The sequence below is a fragment of the Oryctolagus cuniculus genome, chromosome 5 (genome assembly GCF_964237555.1).
Source record: "Oryctolagus cuniculus chromosome 5, mOryCun1.1, whole genome shotgun sequence".
Taxonomy (NCBI): Eukaryota; Metazoa; Chordata; class Mammalia; order Lagomorpha; family Leporidae; genus Oryctolagus; species Oryctolagus cuniculus.
Window position 1 is genome coordinate 64862648 of NC_091436.1, and position 16423 is coordinate 64879070.

Here is a 16423-nt window from a genome sequence, read left to right on the forward strand (position 1 = left end):
TAGCTTGCAAAGGCAGCATCCCATACAAGCAGCAGTTCAACTTCCTGCTGTTCCACTTCCAATCCAAGTCCCTGCTACTGTACCTAGGAAAGCAGTGGAAGACTGTCCAAATGTTTGGGTCCCTGCCACCCATGTGGGAGACCTGGATGGAGTTCCTGGCTCCTGGGTTGTGGCCGTATGGGGAGTGAATCTGTGGACAGATCTCTCTCGATCTCTCTCTCTCTCTCTCTCTCTCTCTCTCTCTCTCTCTCTCGTATGCTTTCAAGTCAGGTACTGTGATGCTTCCAGCTTGGTTTTTCTTGTTCAGGATCACTGGCTATTCTAGATCCTTTGTGATTCCATACAAATGTTAGGATTGCTTTTGCTAGTTCTATAAAGAATGTCATTGGTATTTTGATAGGGACTGCATTGAATCTGTAGATTGCTTTAGGCAGTATAGACATTTTAATGATATTTATTCTTCCAATGCGTGAGCAAGAAATATCCATTTTTTTGTATCCTTGATGATTTCTTTCATCGATGTTTGACAATTTTCACTGTAGAGATCTTTCATCTCTTTGATTAAATTTATTCCTAAATATTTGTGGGGTTTTGTGTGTGTGTGTGTGTGGCTATTTTGAATGGGATTTCTTTCTTGATTTCTCTTTATGTGAGTTCATCATTAGCATACAAAAAAGCTACTTTTTTTTGTATTTTTTGTAACCTGCAGCTTTAATAAATTGGTTTATCAATTCTAACAGCTTTTTGGTGGAGTGTTTAGGTTTTTACCTATACAACATCATGTTATCTTGCAAACATGGATAGTCTGATTTCCTCTTTTCCAATTTAATGTCCTTTATTTCTTTCTCCTCAATTGCTCTAAAGCTTCCAGCGCTATGTTGAATAAGAGTGGTGGAAGTGCCCACCCTTGGTGCCAGCGCAGTGGCGCAGTCAGAGGGTTAAAGCCCCAGTGTGCAGTGCCAGCATCCCATATGAGCGCTGGTTCAAGTCCTAGCTGCTACTTTTCCAATCCAGCTCTCTGCTATGGCCTGGGAAAGCAGCAAAAGATGGCCCAAGTGCTTGGGCCCCTGCACCCACATGAGAGGCCCAGAAGAAGCTTCTTGCTCCTGGCTTCAGATTGGCTCAGCTCTTGCCGTTGTGCTCATTTAGGGAGTGAACCAGCAGATAGAAGACCTTTCTCTAGCTCTACCTCTCTCTGTAACTCTTTCAAATAAATAAAAATAAATCTTTAAATAAATAAATAAAAAGATCTTTCTTGCTCTCTGTCTCCCCATTTCTGTAACTCTCTTTTTCAAACAAATAAAATCTTTTTTAAAAGAATCCAAGTTTATCAGTAGTGAAATAAAACAAGTGTAAACTCTTGCCTTCAGCAAAGGAAAATAAGGGAACTAACCCAGGATCAACCCACTGAAATCTAACATTGGACAAAACAAAAATAGACTTACCTGGCTAAATCCCTTTGTGTTGGAGAATAATCAAACCTGTTTAGCGTTCCGAACACTAAGCCACAAAAGACTAAAAATTACAATAACTTTCATGTTAAGAAGTCTAACCCTCTGGGTTTAAGATGCCTTCAGGTAACATGCTTAAATGTGTGTTCTTTTCCTGAAGGAGAAACAAGCCTTCCAAATAACAATCCTCACAGCGTTCTGATGGCAGAAACGGAGAACAAGTTGTTTTCCCCTAACAGAAGGGAAAAGTCCATTCAAGCACAGAAAAACCAAGGGACTGTCTACAGCCTGGAAACCTGAGCCTGCTCCTGCTGACTCCCAGGTGGGGTCCCCCTGCCCAGCCAGGATGCTCTGCCCTCAGGCCCTGGCTGCACTCTCCTTGCCACTCAAACATGGTCCAGCTGACTGCAGAGGATTACAAGGCCCACGCTCCACTGGCGTTCGGCTCTTGCACAGAACATTAGTGCTTGCTTCCAGGTTAGGGTTCGAGTCCACCCAAGGTGACCACGCTGAGCTCATTGGCATTTGACCTTTAGCTGAGAGCCCCTTTCTAATCAAAGCAACACTGGGTGGTGGGAAGAGGGGAAACAAACAGCGAGTACCATTTCCATCATCTGGCAGAAAAACACGTGACTCCACCCAAAGGAGGCACAGGCAAGGTGTCAGTGAGCAGAACAGAAACGGCTCCCACCTCTCGAGTCACTGCTCTGGGTGTATGACCTTGTTTTCATTACTCATTACTCCCATTTTGTGGTTGAGGAAATTGAGGCACAAACAGGTTAATACCTTGCCCAGGATGACAGAACCAGGTGTCAGAGTGAGCAGGAGAACAGGGATTTAAACCCAAGCACGGAATCCGCCCTCCCAATGAACAGTTTGCAAAATGGAATAGAATTCTAAATGCGAAAAGCAATGGTGTTTGGCTGCTTGGGGTGGGGGTCTGGTCACAGCCCTCAGGGCCCTCCCCATGCACACCACTGGGCCCTGTGACGGCAAGAGAGCCGTGCACTGACCCAGGAGGCACGACTTCGTTTCTACAAAGAATGACACTGCGGTAACAAGTTTACCAAAACCAAGCTGCAAAAAAACTGTAAGAGTGAACACTAGGAAGACAGACGGCCATGTCTGAATTATTTTATATAAAGAATGATTGGTGTTTAGAACACCCACATTCAAACCCTTAAATATTTACAAAATACAAAAATTTGGTACTTGTAAACTTTACCTTTGGAATGGTAAGCGTTCCTAGGAGTAGAAGCATTTTCCCCCATTCAATTTTATTCTTTTCCCATTCTTTCCATTAGATCTGTCCTTTTATGATAATGATGATGAAGATGATAATCATGATGGTGAGGAGCAGGATGCTTTTACATTTACTGATTTTTTGCTTTCTTTCCAGAAGTGTGATAAGGGTTTTATATTGAATAACATAAACATTAGCGTCACTGTTAACTATTGGCGCCACTTTACAAATGAGGAGACAGAACCAGGGAGGTGAAGTAACTTTCCCAAGGTCACAGAGCCAGCACATAAATTCATTTTTGTCTGATCTAAAAGCATAATACAAATTATATATATATCCAGCAAATCAGTGTGCTCACCCAATTGTCCCTTCCTTAAATACAAAGGCCACAGTGAGTGCTGCACACTACAGCCAAGTTCCATCACCACCAAGACCTGGACAGAACTGAAGGGCACAGTCAGGTGGCTCAAGACATGTACAGTGGCCAAAGGCTGACCAAAGCCCAAGGTGTGCTTGTTCCGCTTTTACCAGCACATTCTCTCTCAGAAGTAAGTGAAATATTTATGAAGATGATCTAACCAGAAAAACATCCCAAAGACAGACCAGTAGGTTTAGTTGTAGGAGTATTTGTTAGGACAAAGTTCATTGTAGTTCTGAAGGAAAAGAATGAAGGGCTTCAAGACTGAGGGGCAGGTGCTGTGGTGTAGTAGGCTAAGCCTCCACCTGCAGCGCCGACATCCCATGTTGGCTCCTGTTCGAGTCCTGGCTGCTCCACTTCTGATCCAGCTCTCTGCTATGTCCTGGGAAAGCAGTAGAAGATGGCCCAGGTCCCTGGACCCTTGCACCCATGTGGGAGACCTGGAAGAAGCTCCTGGCTCCTGGTTTTAGCCTGGTCCAGCCCTGGTTATTGCGGCCATTTGGGGAGTGAACTATAGGATGGAAGCTCTCATCCTCTTTCTCCTCTCTCTGTGTCTCTGCCTTTCGAGTAAATAAATAAATCTTTAAAAAATAAATAAAAGACTCAGCTAAGATACAGGGAGCTCAAGGAGAGGAGCAAAGGCTCCTATTGTAAGTTTCAGATGAAAATGTATTTGCATTTGAGTAAATTTTCCACAGCTGTGCATCATACACAACAACTGGGTAGAAAGAAAATAATGGAACAAGGTCAGATAAGAAAAACCACAATGGCGACATTAAAAATATCTGTAGAGGTAATAGGAAAGGTACTTCGATATTGGGCACATCATTACTGAATAACCAATTTTGTTCCAAAGTCCAATCCACAATGAAGCACATTAAGTGTCTGCATCAATTAAGAATATGTTCTACTGCAACTGATTACCACTGTGGATTGGATGATAAAATATGGGGAAAAAATACAATGCTGTCTCTCTCAGCACTCTGTCCTCTACCTCCTCACAAAAACTCAGAACCAGTGCTTCTCTGGAGGTGTCTCGCTCTTGAGTGGCTGTGATGCTCAAGGGAGCAAACCCTGCCTGGAACTTGCTGCTCCTGCCCTTTTGTGGGGGAAACAAAGCCTCTTTGTGAACCTCCTCCAAGAAGCCTCCCCAGATGCACTTCTCTGCCCACCATTTACATTTTGGTCCCCACCAAAGACTAGGGATTCCTTGATGACTGAGAATTGTTATTTTCTCTTGCTGTTTTGTGTGTGTGTGTGTGTGTGTTTTAATACCCGGCATTTAGCTAAGGTGCTCAATAGAATTTTTTAAGTATTTATTTATTTACTGGAAAGGCAGAGTTACAGAGAAGGGGAGACCTTCCATCCACTGGTTTACTCCCCAAATGGCTGAAATGACTGGGGCTGGACAGGCAGAAGTCAGGAGGTAGGAGTTTCACCCAGGTCTCCCATGTGGGTGCAGGGGTCCAAGTACTTGAGTCATCTTCTGCTGCTTTCCCAGGCACCTTGGCAGGGAGCTGGATTGGAGGTGGAACAGCAGGGACTCCAACCAGTGTCCATGTGGGATGCCGGATAGCATAGCTTAACCTGCTATGCCACAATACCCACCCCTCGATAGAATATTTTTTTAAAGACTTATTTATAGGGCCGACACCTGCAGTGCCAGCATCCCATATAGCTGACGGTTCAAGACCTGGCTGCTCCTCTTCAGATCAGCTTCGGCTATTGCAGCCATTTCAGGAGTGAACCATCATATAGAAGATCCCCCTCTCTGCCTCTGCCTCTCTGTACAACTCTGCCTCTCAGATAAATAAAATCTTTCAAAAAATTATGTATTTATTTGAGAGGCAGAGTTAACAGTGAGAGATCTTCTATCCACTGGTTCACTCCCCAAATGGCCACCAAATGGCCAGAGCTGGGCCAATCCCAAACCAGGAGCCAGGAGCTTCTTCCGGGTTTCCCACACACAGGTGCAGGGGTCCAAGCACTTGGGCCATCCTTCACTGCTTTGCCAGGCCATTAGCAGGGAGCTGGATCAAAAGTGGAGCAGCCAGGTCTCCAATTGGTGCCCATATTGGATGCTGGCACCACAGGTGGAGGCTTAACCTAAAAAGCCAAAGAGCCAGCCCCAGAATTTGTATTAAATCAATGAAAATAGATTGCAGGGACAGGTGTTTGGCCTAGCAATTACTACACCTGTCCCATCCTGGCTCCTTTCCTGATTCCAGCTTGGTGTTAATGTGCACCTTGTGAGGCAGCCGCGATGTCTCAAGTACTTGGATCCCTGCAACTCACACGGGAGACTTAGGTTAAATTCCAGGTTCCTGGCTTCTGCCTGGCCCAGTACCAGCTGTCCTGGGCATTTGGGGAGTGAAACAGTGGATGGAAGATTCTGTGTTCTCTGTGTCTCAAATAAATAACGATTAATTAAAATCTAAATAGATTGAAACATTAAAATTTTTTAGAAATAAAAGTAAAATGTCTAAATGTAAATTTTGAACAAAAGTATTATTCTAGCCATGACTGTACATCATATGTTACAAACACATTCAGAAAGAAGGTACTGGGCATTGTCAATTGTCCATCACAAAAAATATTCTACACCTCCAAACTACAAAATCAATTACTATCCACTTGAGGAAGCAAGTCTGATAATATAACTGGGCAATTATACAAATAGAATAACACCAATACAAAAATCATGAAAAAATGGAAGGGCGCAATGGCGATTACAGGTTGAGTGCACTGTTGCTGGCTGGTTCTGCCACTGACTCCCGCGGGGACACGCCATTTACCCTTGGGTCTCAGTGTCTCCACTCAGAACACAGGGCTAATCACCTGCGCCACTTGCTCCTGCTGCCTCACTCGTGGCCTGGGGCGTTGGCGGAAGCGCGCTGCCTCTGAGTGGGGGTCTTCCCGACCAGGTACTATCATCACAGCGTTCCTTACGGTCATCACCCTTCACCACCCTGGTGGAGACCCTCGCAGGTCAAAACGCAGGCCACCTGGGTGGGCGCGCGCCCTCTCGCTGGGGCTTCGAGGAACCTGGTAACCTGCAGCGGCCCCGACTGCGCCCCTGGGAACCCCGGGACCCTGCTGCTAGGTGAAACGCACCCCGGGTGACGTCGGCGGCGAAGACCCCCGGGTCGGCGCGGCCCTAGACAGCGCCAGGAAGGGTGCCAGAGTGCAGCGCTCCGGGCACGGAGCTTACCTGTCCTCGCCGACGGGCGCGGGCGCCGGGTGCGGGACGAACACCCCGCAGTCGGACGGAGGAGGCTGCTGCTTCTTTCTAGAGCGCCAGATGTGGAAGGTGGCGTGCTTCTTGGGGGCCTTGGACGGGCTGGACTCCCTGGGGTCGCCTGGCGGGGGCGACGACAGCGGCATCTTCTCGTCCGCCTCCTTCTCCCACGGCTCGGACGCTGTCTAGTCGGTCGGCCGGCCCTTGTGGAAGAACACACCTGAGAGCCACCTCGCCCGCCTCTCCCGAAGCGCCGTCGGACCCCGCCCCCTCGTCGCCGCTGCGGGGGACGGCAGAGGGTTGGAGGGCCAGGGCCGAGCGCAGCCCGAGCTCCCGGGGCGGAGGCCGAGGCCCGGTCACCACACAGCGCACCCGCGCGGCGCGGGCAGCCAGGGGCGCGAGTCCAGGTGAGGAGGCGCGCGCCGGCAGCCCCAGGTGGGGGCGGATAGGACCCCCCTCGGGCAGCGACACCTACTGGCCGCGCTGGGAAATGCGCCTTCGGACCCCGCTCTGGGTTAGGAGTTAGCAGCCAAGGCGTGCACTGGGCATTGGTCGCCCCGGGGGTTGTTGACCGCCCTGGACCTCTCCCAGGCTGGCGGGTGAGTGGCCGTTTAGCCATGAGCCCGGACTGGAGAAGGAAGGGAGTGGTACATCCATGGCCGGGCCGCCCGGCAATAAGGACTCTTCTCTGCTCCTAGGTTGAGTTGAGCAATGTCATGTGCTGGGTGGCTTCTGTCCCCATTAGTCAACACGGAGGGCAATGGCCAGCTCCCCCCCCTTCTCGAGAATTTGAATAATTAATTCTTGCATCTCATGCAGCACAAAAAGATAAAAAAAAAAAAAAAAACAGCACTAGCCATAGTCCCCAGTTCCAAAAGGACTTCTTAGATCACTCAGTGTGCCAGGAGGTGCTCACATTCTGCTTTGCTGGTAATGACTGTCATTCCTAAACCTCACCATCAAACAGCAAAGGCAACCGATGTCAGCAAAGAAAGGATGTGGATGATTATTTCAGGCATGATCACAGTGTAAAGAGCTCGAGAACCAAGCACTGCTTAAAAATTCAGTGCAGTACAAGTCTTTCTTCCTTTGTGACTTTCCTCTTTTCTTTCTCTCTGACGATCCATTTCATTCATTCATTCACTCACTCATTCATTCCTTTTTATTAATTATTTTTAATTTACACTTTTGCAGAGGTATAGAACCTATGCACCCTTAAGAATGCACCAACATTTATGTGGCTGGGGAGTACAATGTTTTTTAATGAAGGACATTGATATTGTCCTAGAAAATCCTTCTGTATGTGACTTGTGAACATACCACTGTAAAAATACAAAGCTTTTCCAGGATTGCAGGAATATCTGTTCCCTTTCACGGCGTTACCCCTTCCTCCTGTGAAAGTTGGCCATCATCTCAATAGCTCTCACCAGAGACGACTTTACCTCTCCTGGAACTTCACTGGAGTACAATGACAATAAGTATTCTTTTGTGTATGACTTAATATAGTCTTTAAAAATAATACCTATTATAGCTTAGCATTCTTTTTTAAAAAGGCTAGATACTATTCTGTGATATGAACATAACAAAATTCATTTATCCATTCTTTTTTAAGATTTATTTATTTATTTGTAGGCAGAGTTACCGAGCAAGAGAGGGAGGGAGAATCTTCCATCTACTGGTTCACTCTTCAAATGGCCGCAACAGCCAGGCTAGGCCAGGCCAAAGCCAGGAGCATCATTTAAGTCTCCCCTGTGAGTGCAGGGGCCCAAGAACTTGGGTCATCATCCACTGCTTTCCCAAGCCATTAGCAAGGAGCTGAATAGGAAGTAGAGCAGCCGGGACTGGAACTGGCACCCATAGGGGATGCCAGTGTCGCAGACAGCAGCTTTACCTGCTATGCCATGGCACTGGCCCCTACTTAACACTCTATTGTGGGTAGACATTTAAGTTGTTTCCCCTCTGGGAATATTATGGATAAAACTGTTATAATTATAAATATGAACATTCATCTCAGTTGGAGACACACACACACACATACACACCCAGGAGTTCAGGCTCTGGGTAACAAGGCACACATATGTCTACTTTATTGAATTGTGCCAACAGTTTCCCCAAAGGGTTGTCCCATTTTCTAACCTTTCCAGCAATATTTGAAATTCCCTCGTTTGTTAACATCTTCATCAACACTTGAAATTATCTGTCCTTATCACTGTGGCCACTCCCGTGTGAAGATGGTAGTCTCTTACCGCAGTTTGCATTCCTGTTCCCTCCAGAAACATTTATTCAACATCCTGTGCCAGGATCTGGCTGATGGGCATCCCTGGCAGACACAGAGGTGATTACAATGAAGGCTAGGAGAATCAGCAGGGGTATTGCCCAGGGCACTGGAGGAGACTGGAGATGTTACTAACCCTGGCTGGTAATTGGAGAGGGAGGAAGGGGAGTGGTCATTAAAAATTCATTATAAAGCTGCCTTTTAGTGGAAGCCTAAAAGGCAAAGGAAATAACAAGAAAGGGGAAAGAGAAGAAAGGGGAAATGGAGAGGAAGTCTTGTGCACACTGGCTTCCATATTTGCACACTCAGGAAGTCTTCCTTCCTGCTGCTGCCCGGCAGGAACCTCACTCCTCCCTTTCTTTGTGCCACCAGGGAATCAGGAATGTGATTTCTTCAATCACACTTTTCACATTGCATGAAACTTACGCATCCGTGTCTCCTTTTAGCCAGAAAGAAATGTAAGGACACTTCTCGTTTATATCTTCAAGACACAAGACTCATTAGTTGAAACAATTAATGCAATGAATTGGGGACTCACTCCCTTGGACATGTAGCATGCTGCAGGCACAGATCTTTTGGACAGCATGCTTCATCAGAGCCAAGGTCACATGTCTCCTTTTTCACTATTATATCCCCAAAGGTAAGCATAGTGCATGGCACAACAACTATGCCTTGAATTATTCAAGAAATTAGAACGATGCATGGGAGGGTAAGACATAGCTACTGAGATTTATCTGCTATGGCGGTCAGACACCTATGCAAATGCATATAATAATATTTGATAAGTGTCCTAACCAGGGTATTTCAGGCATGTTATTTTCACTCATTGCAAAAACACATCCACTCAGACTTATCTAAGCAGTAAGTGAATTTGTCAAGGGATATTAGGTGGGTTACAGACTATCTAAGAACAGCTGAAGAGCCAGACTCTGAAATGCAAACATTCCCAGCTGCAGAAAGCTGGTCAGGCAAACCTCGCTCTCATGATCCCCCAGCACCAGGGGCACCGTACCAGCAGCTCTGCCACTCCAGATCAATCTTGCCAGGAGAACAGTCTCCTGCCTTACCTCCCTGGCACACAGATTGCTCACTTCTGGAAGAAAAAAAAAAAAGCTCTAGCAAATACATCAGACTGGAAGATCCAGGGCCATTTATCTGCCCCCTAGCAGCAAGGAAAACTTGTGTTCTCTGGGTTCTTCTCCAAAAGGTGGAATTCACGGAGCTACAGATTTGCTAGCGTAGTGTAGGTTTTTCAGAAGAGGTTAAGCACACGAAAGTGGAAATGCTGGCCGCTGCCTAAGGAAGGGGCAAAGGGTTACAGGAACACAAAAGAAGTGACTAAGTCTGGATGGCCAGGGAGGTCATCAGAAGGGAAATGACAGAAGTATGATCTACAGGTGATGAATACGAATTTAGCAGATGGAGGAGTGGGGGCGGGCACTCCAGGAAGAGTAAACAACGTGGGGTAAGGCCCAGGGTTGCACAAGGGCAGGGGAATAATCAGAGCTCAGTGATGCTGGAGAAAAGGGAGATGGGGTGAGGCAGAGTGACAGGAAACGACATTGGTCAAATCAGGTGGGGTCGAATTGCTCAGCACTTGGTAAATCAGGCTTCGGGGCTTAAATCTAGCTTTAGAGGCACTGCGGGGCTGGCGTACATTTTTAAGAAGAGGAGTGACCTGCATAAACTTGGGTTTTTATAAAGCTTGGGGATGGGGTGGAGTAAGGTGAAACTGTGCATGTTTGAGGGAAACTAGTTAAGTGTATTTGGCAGGAAGTCCGGCAATGCTGTGATAATGGAGAGCAGGGAATGGATACAAAGGTAGGAGATGGACACTCCAGGACTTGAAGTGAGTGAAGGAGAAGCAATCCATAGTGACCACGAGCTTAGATTTCCAATTAGTTTACTGAGTGGAAATGAAGCCATGAGCTAAAACCAGGAATACAGGAGAAAGATCAGGGCTTCTGGGCATGAAAATAGGTTCAGTTTTGAATGCATTGAGACTTAGAGGCTATATAGCCAGACATGTCTAAGAGTTCATGGGGAACTGTGGTCTAGAGGTCACAGGTCAGAGCTACAAATGCAGATCGGGATGTCATCACGGACTAGGAGGGAGTTGATGTTGCAAAATTAGATGAGATTCCCAGGGCAAATGTGCAGAAAAAAGAGAAGCAAAGATAAAACCATAGGTAACATGTCAGGGGTAAGGGAGCGCCCACAGACAGCAGAAGCCAGACAGAGCAGCTGAAGAGGAGGCTAGCTGTCCAGGTCAGAGGGTTGAGGTTGACCAAGGTCATGCGATTTCTATCTTCAAGATCTTGCTTTTGCTGTGTCTTCTATCTTATAATGCCTCCTCTCTGTTCAATAATCTGAAGTCCATTTCAGATCTACCTCTTTCCTCCAAGAGACCAACCCCCTACACCCCACCCTGTATTCCAGTGTTTAGTTCGTGGCTTCACTTCTATTCATTTACCTAAGCTGGAAATCTAACCCCATAGTCGTCTTTGATTGCTTCTCCTTCACTCACTAGAAGTCTTGGTGGGTCCAACACTTACATGTCTTTTGTATCCATCCTCTCCTCTCCGTTCTGCTTATTTCTATTATTCTGTCTTTGGATTTCAACTGATGTCATAGTAAGTTGCACAAATGCTCACAATTCTCCCTATAAGAAACAGTCTATTTTTTCACTTCTTATTTTTTTTAAAAAATTTTATTTGTTTACTTGAAAGGCAGAGTTACAGAGAGAGAAAGAGGGAGAGACAGAGAAGACAGAGAGAGAGAGAGAGAGAGAATCTTCCATCTGCTGGTTCACTCCCCAAATGGATACAAAATAGCCAGAGCTGGGCCAATCTGAAGCCAGGAGCCAGGAGCTTTTTCCGGGTCACCCATTGGGTTCAGGGGCCTAAGCATGTGGGCCATCTTCCGTTGCTTTCCTAGGCCATTAACAGGGAGCAGGATTGGAAGTGGTGCAGCCAGGACTCTCACCACCGTCCATATGGAATGCCAGAATCAAGGCAGCGAGCAGCTTTACCCCCTACACCACAGTGCCGGCCCCTTCACACTTCTTATGTCTGAGTTGGCTGTGAGACCTACTTTGGCAAATGAAACATTAGCAGATATAATCCAAACAGAACTTGAGAAGTGTTTCACATTGGAGCCTACCTTTCTGATGCTCTTAGAACCTTGCTGCCATTTGAACATACCTAGAGTAGCCTCCTGGATGATGAGATAAGCGGCCAAATCACCCACACCAACCCAGCCAACAGATAGCCAACCGTCAGAAATGAGAATGGGGCCATGTGGAACCAGTCCAACCCACAAACTGGGCTCGGACATACTGAAAGAGCCCATTATGGGGCCAGGACTGTAGTGTAGTAGGTTAAGCCTCCACTGCTGTGCCAGCATCCCATATGGGCACCAGGCCCCGACTCAGCTACTCCATTTCCAATCCAGCTCTCTACTAATAGCCTGGGAAAGCAGTAGAAGATGGACCAAGGGCTTGGGCTCCTGCACCCACATGGGAGACCCAGAAGAAGCTCCTGGCTCCTGGCTTCAGACTGGCGCAGCTCCAACAGTTTTGTGGCCACTGGAAGTGGCCACCAGCAGATGGAAGACCTTTCTCTCTGTCTCTCCCTCTCTCTGTAACTCTTCCTCTCAAATAAATAAATAAGAAAAACATCTTTAAAAAAGAGAGAGAGAGAGAGCAGGGCCAGCACTGTGGCATAGCAGGTAAAGCTGCCACCTGCAGTGCTGGCATCCCATATGGGCGCCAGTTCAAGACCTGCCTGCTCCACTTTCAATCTGGCTCTCTGCTATGGCATGGAAAAACAGTAGAAGATGGCCCAAGCTCTGGCCATTGTGGCCATCTGGGGGAATGAACTAGCAGATGAAAGTCCTCTCTCTGTGTCTCTCCGTCTCTCTGTGTATAACTCTGCCCCTCAAATAAATAAATAAATCTTAAAAAAAAAAAGAAGAAGCACTCATGTATACTCATATATAGAAGATGATGAGGAACTTGCTCATGGAAAAAAAAATGAGTAGGTTGTGTATGGACTTTATGCTAGTCATTGCTTTTTTAGAAACAAATATTTTTATACAAAACAAACAAACAAACAAACAGTGCCTTGAAACAGCATCATTTACTTAGCTCATGATTCTGCTGGGCACTTCTGGTCTGGGACAGTTTCAGCTGACCTCTAATGGTAGCTCTTTTTTTTTTTAATCAATTTATTTATTTGAAAGGCCAAATTACAGAGAGGCAGAGGCAGAAAGAGAGAGAGAGAGAGAGAGAGAGAGAGATCAATCTTCCATCGCTGGTTCACTCCCCAAATGGGCACAACGGCCAATCCAAAGCCGGGAGCCAGGAGCTTCTTCTGGGTCTTGCACATGGGTGGCAGGGGCCCAAGCACTTGGGCCATCTTCCATTGTTTTCCTAGGCCATTAGCAGAGAGCTGGATCAGAAGTAGAACAGCTGAGACTTGAACCAGCACCCATGTGGGATGCTGGCATCATGGGCAGAGGCTTAACCTGCTACACCACAATGCCAGCTGCATCCCCTTCTTATCAGTACCAAAAAAGCAAACTTGTAGCTTGTTCTTATCTCTGCAGAATTTTAAGGCCATCCATTCTTTCATGTGAATGTTTCCACGTTACATGTGCATCTGTGTTTATTTTGTTACTTGTAATATGTATGTATATAATTCTTTATTAAAATCTACCTCTAAAACAAGACTGTATTACAAGGACAGGGAATGTTTTTCTTGTGCCCTAAATGTGGACCCTCAGTGGGAGTTTAATTGGTCCCTTAAAAAAATTGTATTTATTTATTTCAAAGAGTTACAGAGAGAGATCTTCCATCTATCTACTGGTTCACTCTCCAGGTGGCCACAACGGCCAAGCCTAGGCCAGGCCAAAGCCAGGAGACAGGAGCTTCATCTGGGTCTCCGATGTGGGTGCAGGGCTCCAAGCATTGTACCATCTTCCACTACCTTTCCCAGGCTATTAGCAGGCAGCTGGATCAGAAGTGGAGCTGCTAGGGTGCTGCTATGCCACAATGCCGGCCCCATTGTGTCCCTTTTAAGTAAAGGAATATTCATATATTAGCTGGAAGTATGGTTTTTTAAAACATATTTATTTATTTGAAAGTCAGAGTTACACAGAGAGAGAATAGGCAGAGAGAGAGAAGTCTTCCATCCTATGGTTCACTCTCCAGATGGCCACAAGGGCCGGAGCTGTGCCAATCTGAAGCCAGGAACCAGGAGCTTCCTCTGGGTCTCCCATGTGGGTGCAGGGGCCCAAGGACTTGGGCCATCTTCTACTGCCTTCCCAGGCCATAGCAGAGAGCTGGATTGGAAGTGGAGCAGCCAGGACTAGAACCAGCGCCCATGTGGGATGCCAGCACTTCAGGCCAGGGCGTTAACCCGCTGCACCACAGCGCTGGCCCCAGTATGTTTTGACTGTTCCTTGGACATTAAAAGGGTAGAAGAGGAATACAGAGAATAATAAATTTGATCTTCAATTTGCTGCACCATAATGTAGGAATTTATTAACTGTGGGAGAGTTTTTACTGTCACAATAGAAAAATTAATTTTGCGTGTTTTGAAATAGCCTTATAAAACAACCTTTCAAACCTGTGCTCAATATTTAAATTTCATTTGTAGAAGTAATTTGTCATATTGACAAATGCCTGTAGTCATGTAGCTGCCATTACAATCATGATATAGAACATTATCATGGGGACAGCACTGTGGCGTAGTGGGTAAAGCCGCTGTAAATGATTTATTATGAGCTAAAGGATTGTATGTTGACTTAAAGGTATACACTCTGGGGACCTGGCGTTGTTGGCGTAGCAGATAATATGATGTCGGCATCCCACATGGGTACTGGTTTGTGTCCTTGCTGCTCTACTTCTGATCCAGCTCCCTGATAAAAGCAGCAGAGGGTGGCCCAAGTGCTTGGGTCCCTGCACCCACATGGGAAACCCAGAGGAAGCTCCTGGTTCTTGGCACTGGCCTGGCCCAGCCCTGGCCCTTGCTGCCACTTAGAGAGTGAACCAACAGATGGAAGATCTCTCTCTTGCTCTCTCTCTCTCTCTCTGCCTCTCCCTCTTTCCTTGGCTCTGACTTTCAAATAAATAAATACTTTAAAAAAAAAAAAAGGTGTACACTCTGCATTATATAACATTAAAAGCAAACAAAGTTTTAGTTCATTGGTATGGTAGTAAGTATTTCAATATCTTTTGAGTTCTAAGTTCACATCACAACCAAGAAACTCATCAGTCACTTGCATCTAGAAATCTCCCCAAATAAAATCTGGGAGTTGATGGCTACCTGATGTGTCAGACCTGGGTGAGCTCCATCCTCCAGCAGCTCGCCTTTGAGTTTTGCAGGTGAAATGATGATCAGCATCTATATCGACAGTTTTGATATAATGGTAGCCTTAGCTGACACTGGCTCTGGTCTGATCCAGTTCCAAAAATCCATCTTATGATTGTTGCAGAACAAAAAAAAGCAGTAGAAGGCAGAAAGAAGGTCAGCCTTGCAGAGCTAGCTTCATACACCCTTTTGTGAAGTCAGCATCTCCGCTGATTCAAGCTGTAGGAAACAACCAATTATGCTGCTGAACACCTAGAACCTATTCTGGTTTAGAAATATATACTTTCTAGCAATACTTTTCTAGCAAAGAAGCTTCTAATACAAAGAGTGGAAGACTACTTCCATTGCATAATGCAAAGTCAAATATGTTGCTTTCTGCTAATCATATAATATCTATTCCATACTTTTTAAAAAATCTAGACATTTGCTTATAGTCATATAATTTAGCTGTTTTCCTATCTGTGTTCCATCAAGCCTCTATGGCCCCTGGTGATGCTATTATTACAAATATAATTGCTATTCACCAACTTTGAGTTTTAAAACTACATGCTAAAATTTTTCTCTTTATTAATATTTCATTATTATTAATATTTTGCTAACTTAAAAAGTGCATGAGTTAATTATAGATAGTCCTTACTACACAATTGAGACCTGTGTATGTAGTTCAGAATTTCTCAATATGGAAACAGTGTATTAGAATAATCCTGTATCATGTTTATTTTAGTATATTTAAGAGTTGCAAAATTTGTTCTTTAAGGACTTTTTAAAAAAAAGCCAAAAGTTATCTATATACAAATATAGCAAATAAAGTAAAAGATCCAACATATACATACTTTTCAAGTAAGCATAAAAACTGTATTTGTAAACAAATGTGAATTATTTCTCTTATTTATTTCTTTAACTGACTCTAAAGACAATCACAAAAGAACTCTGTTGATGTTTTGGGTAATTACATTGTTGTTTAACAAGTGTGTGGTCTTCTGGAGTTTTAACTTTAAAGAAGGACTATATATATATTTATATATATTATATATTTGAGATGTAGAGTTACAGACAGTGAGAAGGAGAGACAGAAAGGTCTTCCACCCGCTGGTTCACTCCCCAAATAGTCACAACAGCCAAAGCTTCTTCCAGATCTCCCATGAGGGTACAGGGGCCCAAGATCTGACCATCTTCTACTGCTTTCCCACGCCATAGCAGAGAGCAGGATCAGAAGTGGAGCAGCCAGGACTAGAACCAGTGCCCATATGGGATGCCGATGCCACAGGCAGAGGATTAACCAACTGCACCACAGTGCCGGCCCCAAGGACAATATATTTTATGTTGCTTTATGTTTGCTTAAAAAAAAGTGACCTGGCCGGCACCATGGCTCACCTGGTTAATCTTCCACCTGCGGCGCTGGCGTCCCATATGGGCGCTGGGTT

The 16423-nt window shown here is 45.5% G+C and overlaps 1 protein-coding gene across 1 annotated transcript in view; it reads right to left on the reverse strand.

The window, feature by feature from the left end:
* CRYBG1 (crystallin beta-gamma domain containing 1) overlaps positions 1 to 6603 on the reverse strand; it is a 205530-nt gene extending 198927 nt beyond the window's left edge. The window contains exon 1 of the mRNA XM_070073735.1: positions 6324 to 6603. Within this exon, the coding sequence (XP_069929836.1) occupies positions 6324 to 6496 (173 nt within the window). The 5' untranslated portion in view covers positions 6497 to 6603. The remainder of the gene's footprint in view (positions 1 to 6323) is intronic.
* Between the last annotated feature and the right edge of the window lie 9820 nt (positions 6604 to 16423).